Source organism: Lissotriton vulgaris, chromosome 8 (assembly GCF_964263255.1).
Source record: "Lissotriton vulgaris chromosome 8, aLisVul1.2, whole genome shotgun sequence".
Taxonomy (NCBI): Eukaryota; Metazoa; Chordata; class Amphibia; order Caudata; family Salamandridae; genus Lissotriton; species Lissotriton vulgaris.
The window spans coordinates 603,664,339-603,678,675 of NC_141696.1; the positions used below are offsets into that span (position 1 = coordinate 603,664,339).

The 14,337-nt window shown below is 45.1% G+C and overlaps 1 protein-coding gene across 6 annotated transcripts in view; it reads left to right on the forward strand.

Annotated features, from left to right (window-relative positions):
• Positions 1 to 14,337, forward strand: part of TBC1D23 (TBC1 domain family member 23) — a 714,314-nt gene that overhangs the window by 202,860 nt on the left and 497,117 nt on the right. For all 6 annotated transcript variants that reach the window (XM_086934466.1, XM_086934463.1, XM_086934462.1 and 3 more), the window contains exon 8: positions 2,614 to 2,717. In XM_086934466.1, coding sequence (XP_086790592.1) covers positions 2,614 to 2,717 — 104 coding nt within the window. The remainder of the gene's footprint in view (positions 1 to 2,613; positions 2,718 to 14,337) is intronic.

The window sequence follows — 14,337 nt, forward strand, 5'->3', positions numbered from 1 at the left end:
CAATCCATGATACGTCCTGGAGCCATCATATTTGACACGGCAGAAGCCATGCTTTAAAAAAAGAATTTACAACATGGGTGCCTGCGGATTTTAGGCCCTAGCACATTGGCCACACAGAAAAACCTACCATACCCAGATATTTCTCAAAGCTAAACAACTGTGGGTGTGGGCGGAATTTGTGATTTCTGTGGTTCTTAGAAGGTGTTTGCCCACACAAGCCATTTCAGAATTCAAACTGTGCAAAATATAGTTTTCCTCATATTTCTAGGAGGGAAAGTTTTGGAATCTGAGGGGAGCGATAAATGTCCTACTACTACGAGTTTGCCGACGTCTCCCCATAACAATGATACCTAACTTATATGGGTGTCCATAGCAGAGAAAGAAAAAGACCTAAAAAAACAACATGGACTGATCATTCTTACACCCCAAAACCAACCATTTTCTACGATGTTGGTGGCTGTGGAATGTGGGCTCCACATCAGCCAGAATCCAGCAGAATCTAGCAAACCTGCACATTTCCGAGAATAAGACACCTGGGAGACTATAGGGTGGGGTGAATTACATGGCTCTCACTAGTGTTATTTGTGTTTTACCCAGAAGCTCTTGCAAACTTCAAACCTTTGAGGAAAATGTGAATTTTCAGCATATTTCTCTAAGAGAAAGTTCGTCGGTCTGTGTGGGACCACAATTTGCCTACCACACACTGTTCCCCCAAGTCTCCTGATATTAATGGCACCTCACTTGTGTGGGTGGGCCTAGTCCTGTCGTCCAGAAAGGGCCCAAATGCAATGTGGAGACCTAAACATTCCCTGTTAACAAAACAAGGGAAACCTGCCAAACACAGACATTTCTATAAACTAGACATCCTGGGAAGTCCTGCGTTTTGTGCCTAGCATAGATCCCATGGGGTTTTCTTACCCACAATGCCCTTCAAACCTCACACTTTGCGTAAATCATCACATTTTGCTTGCATTTTTGCAACATCAACTTCGGGTATAGTCAGAGATCCACCAAATTCCTACCACCAGGCGTCCCGTCCCTCCCCCCCCCCCCCCCCCCCCCACCCCACCTGTCCCTATAAAAATACTACCCGACTTGTGTGGCCGTACCTAGTGCCCGCCACAGGAACAGTTCAAACCAGGGTTAATGGGAGTTCCCCAGCGTGGCTCATGGCTTTGAGATCACCTACCGCATTTCTCTAAACCCATTTCATCTAGAGAGAAAGTAATTTTTATTTAAAAATAATATATATTTTATAGTGAGATTACGTTGGTCTCATGTAGCTCATATGACCCAATAATCACCACATGATTTGTCAGAAAAACTTAGTGTGTGAAAAAAGTCAATACATTATCTGAAGCTAATTTTGTGTCTCTTTCTTAATTAGCATCATACTACTATCTCCATTTGAAACACTACATGCATTTTTTCAAAACATTGGGGATTAACTTCTGAAACCTATGTTAACTGACCCTCTCCACGTTTCTGTTAAGTATTCACTTGGTCACTGTCACACAACATTAAAGCTGGTAGGCAGTATAACAGTGCTTGAAATACGAAAGACTCCTAAAGGCAACCTTGATTTTGTTTCATTCATAAAATCTTTCTTTCGGTTGATAATACCATAAAAGATACAAACACATACATTTTTGTCAGTGGTGTTCGAAATAAAATTAAACAAATATTCCTTGCATCGGTCCCAAAGGATCAAATAATTCATATTACAATATTTAAACACGAAGGAAGATTGACAGAGGACATAATTTAACTATTTGCCATTTTAATCAGGGGTATTTGATATAGAACTAAAGTGTAAGTGCATTTGTAACTGTCCTTTATCGATTTAATCTAATCTACACCCCTTCTACTATAAACCAGTCTTTTAAGAGCCCTTTACCGCATTGTACTATAAAATCAAGATAATAAACACATTAAAAATGCATTAAAACCACACATTAAAGCTGGTAGGCAGATAATAGTGCTTGAAATACGAAAGACTCATAAAGGCAAACTCGATTTCATCATACCTATATTTCACCTAAAAGTAATGAAGGAACACAAGGATACTTGCACAACCGAAAAATATATATATGTTTGCTGAATGCTATATTGCGGACCTACTCATGTCTAATTCAAACTGTCTTAGTATGTATACGTAGTTGCTGATGACAGTATGTTTACGTTGTTAAAATGAAAAAAAAGTAAAAAAAAAAAGAGATAATGAAGGAATATACAAGCGAAATGCTATTCATTGGTAGGGAATAGCTGATGGCTTGCTTTTTATGACTTTATGAGATAGAAACTATTTGTTAACGATACAATAAAAATAAAAAGTATCTGAATGTAGTGATGTTTAATTGTGAGTATATTTACGTGCTGTAACATGGGCTGATTCCTATTAATTGACATACTACTTTAAAAGCAATTTCCTGTTTGTTTTTTTGTTGTATTGTATAGTGCACGTTTTTGAAATAAACATCAAAAGTGTTTTCTTTTCTCAAAACATTCCAAGTTATTGCTCTCTCGGAAGTGACTGTAATGTGACTTTATGCACAACAAACCACCTAATATAAATAAACAAGATAACGTAATAACCCATTTGTTTGCTTTTAGAGTTCTTGGCAAATTCACCATCTAGTTTGGAGACTGAAGATATTGAAGACCTTTTCTCCTTGGCTCAATATTATTACAGCAAAACCCCTACTTCCTTTAAAAAGGTATTAACATTTATTATCCCACCTACTGTTGTTTCGATTAGTTATTGACTGGTTCATCTTCATTGCTGTTTCTCTAGATGAGTCCTTGTTTGTGGTACTTCCAAGCTTGTACAACGTGTTTTGACTACTCGGATTATGAAAGCAATCATTATGACTGCCTAAGACTCTGGGCAAAACAAAATGTAATATAATTGAATCAATTAATATTTGGGTTGTACTTCATTCAAAGTGCAGCATGCTGGTAAGTGGCTGGCTATGCTTTGGAAATCACCAGGTAGAGGCAAATACCAAAGTGTACAGCTTTGGAATTATGCACTTCATCAAATGGATAAGATGAAAGTTGGAAAACAAAGCCCTGCTTTGTGTCTCAACGAAACAAGAGAGAAATAGAGAATCTGACTGCTAGGCAGAACTAAAAAGCAAACCTGTCTCAGCAGCATCTAAATCCAACAATAACTGAGTGCAGCTTTGTTCCCGTTGAAGATGGTTCCGACAGCCAGAGCTAAATCAGTGAGCCAGTGCAGTTTTCTTTACAGTTATTAAATAATGAGGTAGGCAGAAAATAATAGCCAAAGCATACATTCCTGGGATCCTAATTTAGTTTACCCTCATCGTTGTCTACAAATCTCACAATTCCCACTGATGAGAAAAGAACAAAAGAAAAAAGCACTTTCTGCTAGATACTTCTAACTGCAGGTTTATAATTTTGTGCAGTTTCCCAGGCACCAGACTGGACCTGGAAACGTTTAAAGCAATTTCCCTGCACGTCGATAGGTGGCTCATGCGGCTCCGCAACAGATCCGTCCTACCCCTCATGTGACTTTGGGGCCCCTATATCTGCACTCTGATGTCAGTTCCTTTCTTTACGTACCTTCCAAAATTGATCCAGAGTAGGGGTGGGCGTAGTTCGTGAAGTAGCGCTAAGTGAAGCTACGTGAAGTGCACTCCGCGAACTTCACGTAGCACTACGCGAACTTCACGTAGCACTACGCGAACTTCACGTAGCACTACGCGAGCTGCGTAGTAGCCTGTTCAAGATGCGTTTTCAATGATTGCACAGTGCCGGATGCTTGTCCGAACTGTGCAATCATTGAAAACGGCATCTTGCACAGTGCGAGCTGTAGTTTTCTGCTTCTCTAGTAGATTACTCGATTGGCAGCTTTCTCAACGCGAACTGGTAGTTTCTCATTGAGAGCGGTCGCGAGCATGCGCAACCACTCACAATGAGAAGCCGGACCTCCCCACGTTGGGAATCTCGCCAGGATGTCATTTTGCTTGCTCGCGGTCGCGAACATTATGTTGAGGACCTCAAACAAGCAAAAAATGACCGTTGCACTACGCTACGCTGCACTACGCGTGTTCGCACTGTGCTACGTGCAGCTCGCGTAGTGCGAAGTTGCGCAAATTTCGCAAACTCCGCGAGCGTAGCGTAGTGCTTCGCCCAGGGTTAATCCGGTGCTCTCAAACTTTGTCAGTCTGGCAGACTTTTTCCCAAAACTTGTTTCTCATAAACAACCGGGTTTGTTATATTGAGGCTGTTACCGACAGATGTTGGTGACAGACACCCCGGCAGTTCCCTTTTGTGTCTCGATTCCAAACATGACTGCATCATTGCTGCTCGAAGATTAATCTCATGGCAACCCGTGACCAGGTGCAGGTTTTCACAGACAACACATGTGCCAGGAGGCTGTACGTCACGCTTTCCTGATTACCCCACACCTTGCCGCATTTTTAATCGCCCGGGCACAAACTCAGCTGCTGGTTGCTAGTAGGTCACGAATGGCAGTTGCACTCTGAGATGGCAGATATCTGCCAGCAATGGGGAGAACACGTGGTCTTAACCGCCACAGAAAATGTGCAGTGTCCAGGTTTTTGCACGTTGCAGTTTCCCAAGGCCTCTGTCAGAGAAGCCTTCCATCTCAACTTTGGCATGGAACTCCTGTGTGACTTACCTGCCCTTGCTTTTCCTACCCAGAGTGCTGAAAACGTTCAAGAAAAACCAGCCCCAAGTCATCCTAGTGGCCCTGTGCTGAGCAAGTAGAATGTGGTACCAGAGGTCCTGGCTTTCTTTAGCCCTGCAAAGCCTTATTGTGGTGTCGGTTACAGATTACCTTTCGGCCTTGATCAACTATCTCTCCAAGTCATCAGCTGGGATGCATTTTTTTGAAGGGCTGATCCATATGTTCTGGCCAATACTATTTCATCATACCTCAGTGGGACCCTAATTTGGTATTCACCTTTCTGATGTGCATTCTTGTTGTCCCAATCCACGGTTGCCCTCTGTGTCGGCTGACTATCAAAGCTCTGTTCCTATTTATCAAATATCTGCAAGTGAACTTGGCAAACTCTAAGCGTTGTCCGAGGCACAGTCATATATCTTATTTATTTGCCGACAACCTGGTTGTCATGCCATTTCATATAGTGCAATTCATCACCTTGCTAAATTTTATATACAACCTGTTCCCTCCAAGAAAGAAATATGGCTGCACCTGCGGGAGCCTAAGAAGGCACTTCGTTTCTACATCGACCGAACCAGAATTTTCCAACAAAATAACCAACTTTTTTTCTTTCTTTCTCTGAAATAAGAAATGCAATTTGGTGCAAAAGAGAACCACCTACAGATGGATTAAATTATGGATCACAATCTGCTATGGGCTGTCTAAAGAGAAACCCCCAGAAGGAAGGTGCCCTTATTCCCCCAGAGCGAGGTTTGCCACCACTGCACTAGTGCATGGTGTGCCAGTCCTGGACATCCGCCAAGCTGCTACATGGGCTTCCCTCTGTACATTCAAAAAGCATTACTGAATGGACAGCTAGGCGGTAATGGGAACTTCACTTGATCTTTCCTATAGGATTTCCTGGTCTGGGCCATTCCACAGACCAGCCACCTGGGGACTGCTTTGGTATTGTAGGAATCTGGCTCTGTATATACTATATCAAAGTAAGATATAGTGTGCACAGAGGCACGTGAATCCTTAGAGGACGAGCAGGGGCTTTAGTAGATAATACCTTACTCTCTTTTTCGGTAGTGTGGTTGAGCAGTCGGGCTTATCAGAGGATAGTGTTAAGCATTTGTTGTACACACAGGCATGACATTTTGTCACACACTCAAAGACTAAATCCTGACTAGTTGTTTGTATAAAAAGTTATTTTGTTGTTTTATTTCTAGAACCAAGATTTACTTAGTAACAGGTAAGTTAGACTCTTCATACAATGTTACTTTTCAAAAAGACAGTGAATACTGGTTTGGTAAGAACATTTAGATTACATTTGCCGTTGAGAAAACAATTGGTAAACTGTTAAAAACACTTGAAATTACTGTTAGATAACTTTCATATTTCTTCCTGATTACTTTTCGAGTTTGGCATGAAACAGACTCCTAACACAGTTTAAGCAACAAAGGGCATTGGTAAACAGGTTAACTCTGGGGAAGGCACTAAGTAACTTTTTGTTAGAGCACAAGACAGGTTAACACTTTGAAGAATTTTCAGAGAAACCCCACCATTCAGTCCTCAGGAGAAAAACAAAGTGTTACGTTTACAGGTAAGTAAATGGTTTCAGGATTGGAGTTTTGGGGGGTAGAACCAAGGTTCCCCAAGGTTCAGGTTGGCTCTCAAGAAGCACCACTAGCAACATTAGGGCTGCCGGGTGCAGAATGGAGGGTGCCAATGTTGTTTTTTTGTTTTTTATTATTAGTTTCATCATAAGAAAATAGACATACAATTACCCACACAGGTACTTCGCTTCAAAGTAGCTTACTATACATCAAAAATTGTTGTTCAAGAACATGAATCGGACAATTAGGACGATGGGTGCTGAGTGGTGAGTACTCGTGGATCCGGCAGAATCTGGAGTCATCTAGGGTAGGTGGTTGACGAATCCAGTGTCCACTGGAGATCAGAGTTCTGTAGAATGGCAGGGTAGGTCCTTGGAGTCACTGGCTGAAGGACACGCAGAGTTCAGCTCGCAGGGGTTTCAGAGCAGGCAACAGGCCGGTATGGCTGGGGCCAAAGCAGTTGTCGTCATCGTCCTCCTCTGCAGCACGGCTCTTCGGTCCATCTTCTTGTCACGCCGAATCTGAAAAGGCAAGGCTGAGGGGTACCCCTAAATACTAGATTTAGGGAAAATACAGGGGTGTGCAGGTTGGGACCAATGGGTCCCTTCCCAGGGGTGCCTACACCCACTAGTATGCCATCCTCCAGTGGGAAGGGGATATAGGCCTTTTCCTGATAGAAGGGTCTCCCCATCTTCAAGATGGTGGGGACTGAGAGGTGGCCTTCACTATGCCTTCTCCAGCTGAGGGGTGGTGTTGGAGAAGGTGGGCACACCCCCCTTCCTGGCTAGGTTTTCCTGCTGGTTCTCGTGCCCGAAATGGGGGCCAGAATTGGTGGGAGCGAATTGCTGATAGCATCAAAAGGCTGGGGCAGCCAACAAAGGCGCCATGCTTCTTTGAGGGCTCTGCCCTCCTGGGGGAGGAGGCATGACACCTCTGCCAAGGATGTGCTTTGTTTCCAGACACAGAGAGCCGAGGGTTCTCTACCCAGGGGTCCAGAAATCTGTCTGGTGGTGGCATGTGGCTGGGAGTCAGTTGAGGTTCCGTGACAATCGTAAGTGGTGTTTTCGACTCGCACGAATATGGTCGAGTCTGGTATCTATGAACCGCAAATGACGAGTTTAGTAAGTGTGCGCAGTTTCGCTGTGCTAACTTAAACCGTTCGTTTGTTATGTGGGTTTTTCATCTGTACCCACGGGTTCCATCTTAGATACGGCATCCATTTTGTCTCTTGCCCTCAAGTAGCCAGCGAACGGACGTTGTCCGCTTCGCGACCCTGGGACTCCCAAGATATTTGCGGAAGACACATGTTCTTTGTAAGTGTCTTTATGACGAGGGGGTTGCTACTGTAAGGCAGATGGCGCCGCTCGAGGCTCATCTTGCCGCACGGACTTATTGTCTCAGCCGTGCATCTCATTAGGCACGTCCCTTTGATGCCTGTATCTCGTGTTTCCCGATACCTCCCTTTTACACCCTTTCCGATCTCCCCACTGTCTCCGTCTTCCTCTACACCTGTTCTTGCTCCTATTTCGATCTGTTTTACTGCTGATTGGAATTCGCTAATGGTGGGAAGATGGGTTTTACAGTTGGGAACCGCCAAATGTTTCCGCACTTATGTTCCGGACCTCATGTGTTTCAAAATGACCAAAGCGACCCCTCTGGGGGATAATGGTGAGAACTAGGTTGTAAACTTTTGTGTACCATGTTGTCCTATGGGTAAAAACTGTATAAAAGGAGCGATCCACAGAAGCAATTTGAAGCAGTCTCCCCAAGTTGCACGTGGTGTACTTGTCGTGACTTCTGTGTTCCCTGCAGCAAATAAACCTTGAATCTTTGACGTCGAAGGAAGTGTCCCGTGTCTCTGTGAATTGTACGCCGGAGCAGGTTACCCACGAAGGTTTCAGGTGTTGTGCCCTGGCACCGCTGGGTCTGAAAGAACCCAGTCCTTCAGTTGGCGCCCAACCTGGGGCTGCATCAGTGGTACCGGTCCAAGCCCGACGATCGTGAGGAACTTCGTGTGAAATCTCCGAGGGAAGGTGCACTCCGCTTCATCGATCCTGTTGTCGAAATAAGTGGCCCGAAGACTTTTCCCGCGAAGATTCCCGCCTCCGGACGGCTGCGACGGACTGCTGCCCTGACTGTAGACCTGTTTTGGCGCCTGGCGTAGACCTTGGTAGAGCGAGACGATTGACGGGCCTTCCTGGTGACGCCATCGATTTTTGAGTTAAGTATTTGTGGGTCGCTCCCAGAGTTCTTGGTTGTTGACACTTTAGCGAGTGTTTTTGTTGTTAACGCTGTGTGAGTGTTTTTGTCGGTGACACTTTGCTAGCGTACTTTGTTGTGTTGTTTGACGACTGCAGCCGCCAAAAACCGAGGGTTTTGTTCTTTGCTGGGACTTGGTAAATCCCGTAACCCTTGAAGTTTGTGAAACTCGGCTAGTGTGCAAGATGCCTGGTCGCAGTACTTTGTTTAGTTGTTTCAGACCATGTGGTACGGATTCCCGACTGGAGGACTCGTGTCCGATACCTCCGGTTGGAACTCCCACTTATGAGCTCTATAGTAAACATGGGCTAGGCCCAATTACCTTTAACGATTACTGGATTAAATACACGAAAAAGGACGGCGACCTTCGTTGGCCACCTCATGGTAGCTTCGAGGCCCCGATCTTAGATAATCTAGAGATTAAATTGTTCGAAAGAAAGTCAAGGCCGGCCATGTTTGATGCCTTTCGGTTGTGGCGCAAAGAAGCCCGACAGAAAGAAATCAGACAGACTAAACGTAATCAGCGAGATAATGTTGCTACCATAGTGAAGAAAGCAGAGCAATTTCAGCGAGATAAGGAGGTTAAGGATAAGGAAGTGTTTGATAGACTACAGCGTATGACCGTAGATAAATGTTATCCCGCTTTGCCTACGGAGTCGGAAAAGAAGGAGGAGCCAGTTGAGGATCCCTTAATGTCTTATCTTATGAAGTCACCACCTCCGTACGTACAGGGTACCGCAGTTCCTGTGGTCCCTGCCGTACCTATTCTTCCTCCGCCTGTTCCTCAACCTGCACCCGTTCTTCCGACTGTTCCTGCTCCTTTGCCTGTTGCTATCCCTACTGCTCCTCCGCTTCCACATACTCCTGCTCCCGCTACTGCTCCTGCTACTGCTCCTGTTTTGTTAACTCCTGCTGTTGCTACTGTTTCTACTCCTTCTCTTGTTAGTCCTGTATCGTATGCTTCTCCCTCTACTCGTTCTCGCACTACTCCTCTTGCTGCTAGCTTCTTTCATTCGCTCGGACCTGTTCATGGGTCCGCTGGTTCCGATGGTCCTCAGAGACGTAGCCAGCTTCCTGGAAACAGAGAACGCGTTGCGCTATATAATATGGCGATGGGTTGGATGGTAAATCCTCTTAGATGTCCACCCCGTGTTGTACTCGATACATTTTGTCAATTTAACATACCAACCCAAAGATATGTGTTTAATGAAATGTGTAAGTTCCTTTATGATCAAATAGCGGCCGATGCGCCTGACGAGGTGCTCACCGCTTTGTCTGATCTTCAGCTTCAGTTCGCAAATGGACTGATAGTGGATACTAACGTTCGACGTGCTGTTGAACGATTGCTATCTTTTCGTCCCGCTCCGATACCTCATGCATTGTTTGTTGAAGATATTGAAAAACAGCCAGATGAGTCTGGCCAATATCCCATGCGTGAAGTTCCACCCGTGTTGATGCCAGGTGATGCCGCTCATGTTCCACCTATCCTGCCGTATTTTCAGAGAGTATGGATACATCTCCCATGGAAAAGATCAGAAGTGTTGCAGGTGAAGCAATCTTTGCCTGACCCTCGCAAAAATCCTGCAGGGTATTACAAAGAATTATCGCAGCTCGTAGATGCTACGGTAATGAATCTTGCCGATATCGACATGTTGTTTGGCAATGTCGTACCGCAACCTGTATGGGCTAAGATTCGTCAGGAAAATCACGCAAACGAACTAGGTGGTGATTGGGCGGCCATTGTAGCGGCGGATGGGTTGCAAGTTGGTGGTGCTAAGCCTGAACAGTTGATTGCTGCTCTCCCTCAAAGAATAATAACATTAATGAAAACTCTTATGCCTGCTATGAGGGTAAACTGGGACAAATTGTCAGCTTGCAAGCAGAAGAAAGATGAGTGTTTCCGACTTCTTTACGAGGTTCGAGGAAGCATTCATCGACCATAGCGGACAGGATATGGGTACTGAGGGTGGTCAGAGATTGTTCGTGGATAAATTTGTTTCAAACTTATTGCCCGATTTGAGCAATAAATTGAAGAATTCGGAAAGTGCATGGGCCGTTTCTACCTCAGCTCAGATATTGGCTACGGCACAATATTATGAGAACAGGGAGAAAGAAGAGAACGACCGTGCTGATAAAAAGACGAAAGAGTTAAAAACTAAAGTGTTGCTTCAGCAAGCGTATCCTCCGCGTTCAAATCAGAATGCGTCCCAAAAGAATAGATCGCAGTCGCAATCGAACAGATCCCAAACTCGTAATGACTCCTCCTCCCAAAGATCCTCGTTAGGGTACAATCAATGTGCCTATTGTAGACAGGAGGGACACATTAAATTCAATTGCCCTGTTTTGAATGAACGTAACAATGGTAACTCATCGAGGGGAGGTCGCGGTGGTTCGCAGCAAGCATCACGTGGTAGAGGTCGTGGTGCTCAGAATGATCGCTCAGACAACTCATCCAATTCTAATAATTGTTTCGATCAACGTGGATCATCGCAAGGACGATCTGCGCAGTACAATGTAGACGATTATTACGTCGATCAGGGAACTGACGACAGTAATTACTAGGACAGCCAAAGACAAGGAGAGGGAGTGGTATCAGTTCCGGTTGATCAGAGAGGGCCTTACGTCGCAGTTGCTACATCTGGCGTCGTTGAGCCTTTTCTGTTGGACACTGGTGCAGCGAAAAGTTCTATCATGCATTCGAAACTCCCTGGCGCACCTTTGTCTGGCTTAACAAATGTTTCCGTTGGATTCTCTGGCGCCCCTGTTAGCAATCCAGTTTCACGCCCTTTGCCCCTAAAAATTGGGCCACGTGAGCTAGAAGCTCCGTTGATTTTGACTACGGGTTGTGGTGAAAATCTTTTGGGCCTGGATTTGTTTAAACGTTTGTACGCGACTTTGTATTGTTCTCCTGCGGGTGTAAAGCTTACGTTAGGAGAGAGGGTTGTCTCTCCTATGTATTTGTCCCTCGATAAGCTTCCACCGGAATTGAGTTCTCTTCCTGCGTCTTTGTGGGCAACGGGTCCAAATGACGTGGGCCTACTTGATATCTCCCCTTATGTTGTTCAGTTGAAATCTAATGTGCGACTGCCACGTATTCCCCAATATCGTATCTCCCTTGATGGTGAGCGAGCACTGTTAGCGATCATCTATGATCTGATTGAGAAAGATGTTATTGAAGAGACTCGGGGAAACGTGTGCAACAGCCCTGTACTGCCCATTCTTAAACGTACTGATCCTTCAAAACCGCCTGTTTATCGCTTTGTTATCGATTTACGGGAGGTGAATAAAATTGTGGTTCCTCAATTTCCCGTTGTGCCTGACATCACGGCGCTACTGACTTTGATTCCAGCTTCTGCATCGTGGTTTTCGGTGATTGACTTGAAAAATGCTTTTTTCAGCATCCCGATTGCCGAGGAGAGCAGGGACCTTTTCGGTTTCTCTCTTGGTGGACGCAGCTTCCGGTTCAAACGCGCTCCTCAGGGCTACTGTGAAAGTCCATCGATTTACAGTCAAGCCTTGAAGGGTCAACTGGATGCGTTTAGGTTGCCGGTCGGTGCGGCCTTGATCCAATACGTCGACGACTTATTGTTGGCTGCTGATACTCAGGACATTTGCAAAATTGCTACGGTGTCGTTGCTGCAACATCTCTGTGAGTTGAATCATAAGGTGTCCCCTTCTAAACTCCAATATTGTTGTCAAGAAGTAACCTATCTAGGTCACTTATTGTCACAGGAGGGAAGGAAGTTGACCCCAGAGAGAATTGCAGCAATTGCGCGAATGGCTGTGCCAAAAACCCAAAGAGATGTGCGTGCCTTTCTAGGTATCACGTCGTACTGCAGGCAATGGATTCCTAATTTTTCATTGCTAGCGAAACCATTGGTGGCTCTTACGTGCAAGGATGTTTCGACTCCTTTACCATGGACGGAAGAATGTCAGAAAAGTTTTTCTGAACTGCGTGATTCATTGTGTTCGGCTCCTGTGTTAGGTACTCCTGACTACAGTAAGCCGTTTACGTTATATGTTCACGAGAGGGAAGGTTGTGCTTTGAGTGTTTTAACGCAACCTTTTGGTGGTAAGCAGCGTCCATGTGCATATTTTTCCTCGACCTTGGACCCAGTAGCTAGAGCATTGCCGAGTTGTTTACGAGCAACAGCGGCAGCTGCGGTCTCCATCCGACAATCAGCAGGATTGGTCATGGATAATATGCTTACGGTGATGGTTCCGCATGCAGTCGATACTCTTTTGAATCGAACGAAAACTCAGCACCTGACGAGTGCGAGGTTGTCTGGGTACGAGTTGACGTTATTGGCAAGCCACATTCAAATAAAACGTTGTAATGTTTTGAACCCGGCAACTTTGTTACCAATTAGCACAGAGTCAGATGAAGTAGCAGAACATGATTGCTACTTGAGGACCGAAGAGGAAACAAAAGGTCGAGTGGACCTTAAAAACACCCCATTGGAAGATCCGGATGGCACATTGTATGTGGATGGGTCATGTTTTAAATTGCCGAATGGCGATGTGACTACTGCTTATGCTGTTGTAACATTGAATACTGTTGTAGAGACTGCGAGGTTGAATCAGAATTCTGCCCAAGCTGCAGAATTGATTGCTCTTACTAGAGCATGTGTGTTAGCGAAAGGGAAACGTGTGAATGTGTTTACCGACAGCCAATATGCGTTTGGTGTCGCTCACAGTTTTGGACGATTGTGGAGAGAGAGAGGTTTCTTGACGTCGCATGGTACGAAGATTCAGCATGGCCAGCTTGTGAATGATCTTTTGGATGCATTGACTTTGCCTACGCAAGTTGCGATTGTTAAATGTAGTGCGCATCGTAAGGTAACGGATGATGTTGGTCGTGGTAATGCGTTTGCGGATGAGACTGCTAAGGAGACTGCCCGGAACCTTAGCACTCGAATGTATGTGACGAGTTCGGTTAGGTGGCCTACAGAATCGAGTATGTGTGAAGACACTATCGAGAGTGTGAAAGCAATTCAGAATGAGGCCACCGAGACTGAAAAGATGAAGTGGAAAGAAAGTACGGGAAAGTTGGATGCGAATGGTTGTTGGATTGATTTGACTGATCAGAAAAGATGGATGTTGCCGGATGCGTATGTGCTGGCCGTTGTGACAATGGCGCATGGGTTAGCACATATTAGCGCGAAAGGTATTTGCAAGTTGCTGTCTCCGGTGTGGAAGAATGATGGCATTACGAAATGTGCTGAACGTCTGGTGAAGAATTGTATGGTGTGTATAATGTACAATCCTGGCAAAGGAACCCCAACTCCTCCTGGCAGTTTTGCTCCTCCTTCATGTCCCTTTGAGGTGATTCAATTGGACTTCATCCATATGGAGCGATGCAATAACCTGAAATACGTGTTAGTTGTGGTTTGCGCATTCTTCCGATGGATCGAGGCCTATCCTCTCAAAGACAATACTGCTTTGTCTACTGCGAAAATCCTACTGAAGGAATATTTTCCTCGGTATGGAATGCCTAGAGTCGTGTGGTCAGATAACGGAAGTGAGTTTGTTGGAAGTGTGATGAAGAGTGTGTGTAAGGGCCTTGGAATTAATCAGAAATTCCACAGCGCCAATCATCCCCAGTCAGCTGGATTGGTTGAAGGGTACAACGGCACCCTTAAACTAAAGTTAGCGAAGATTCAGGCTACGACTGGTCTTTCGTGGCCTGACGCTTTACCATTGGCATTACTGTCAACTAGGGCGACTGTACACTCCCGAGTAGGGCTTAGTCCCTATGAAATAGTGTTCGGCCGTCCTGCGAATGTGTGGGGGGTTCCTAGGCCA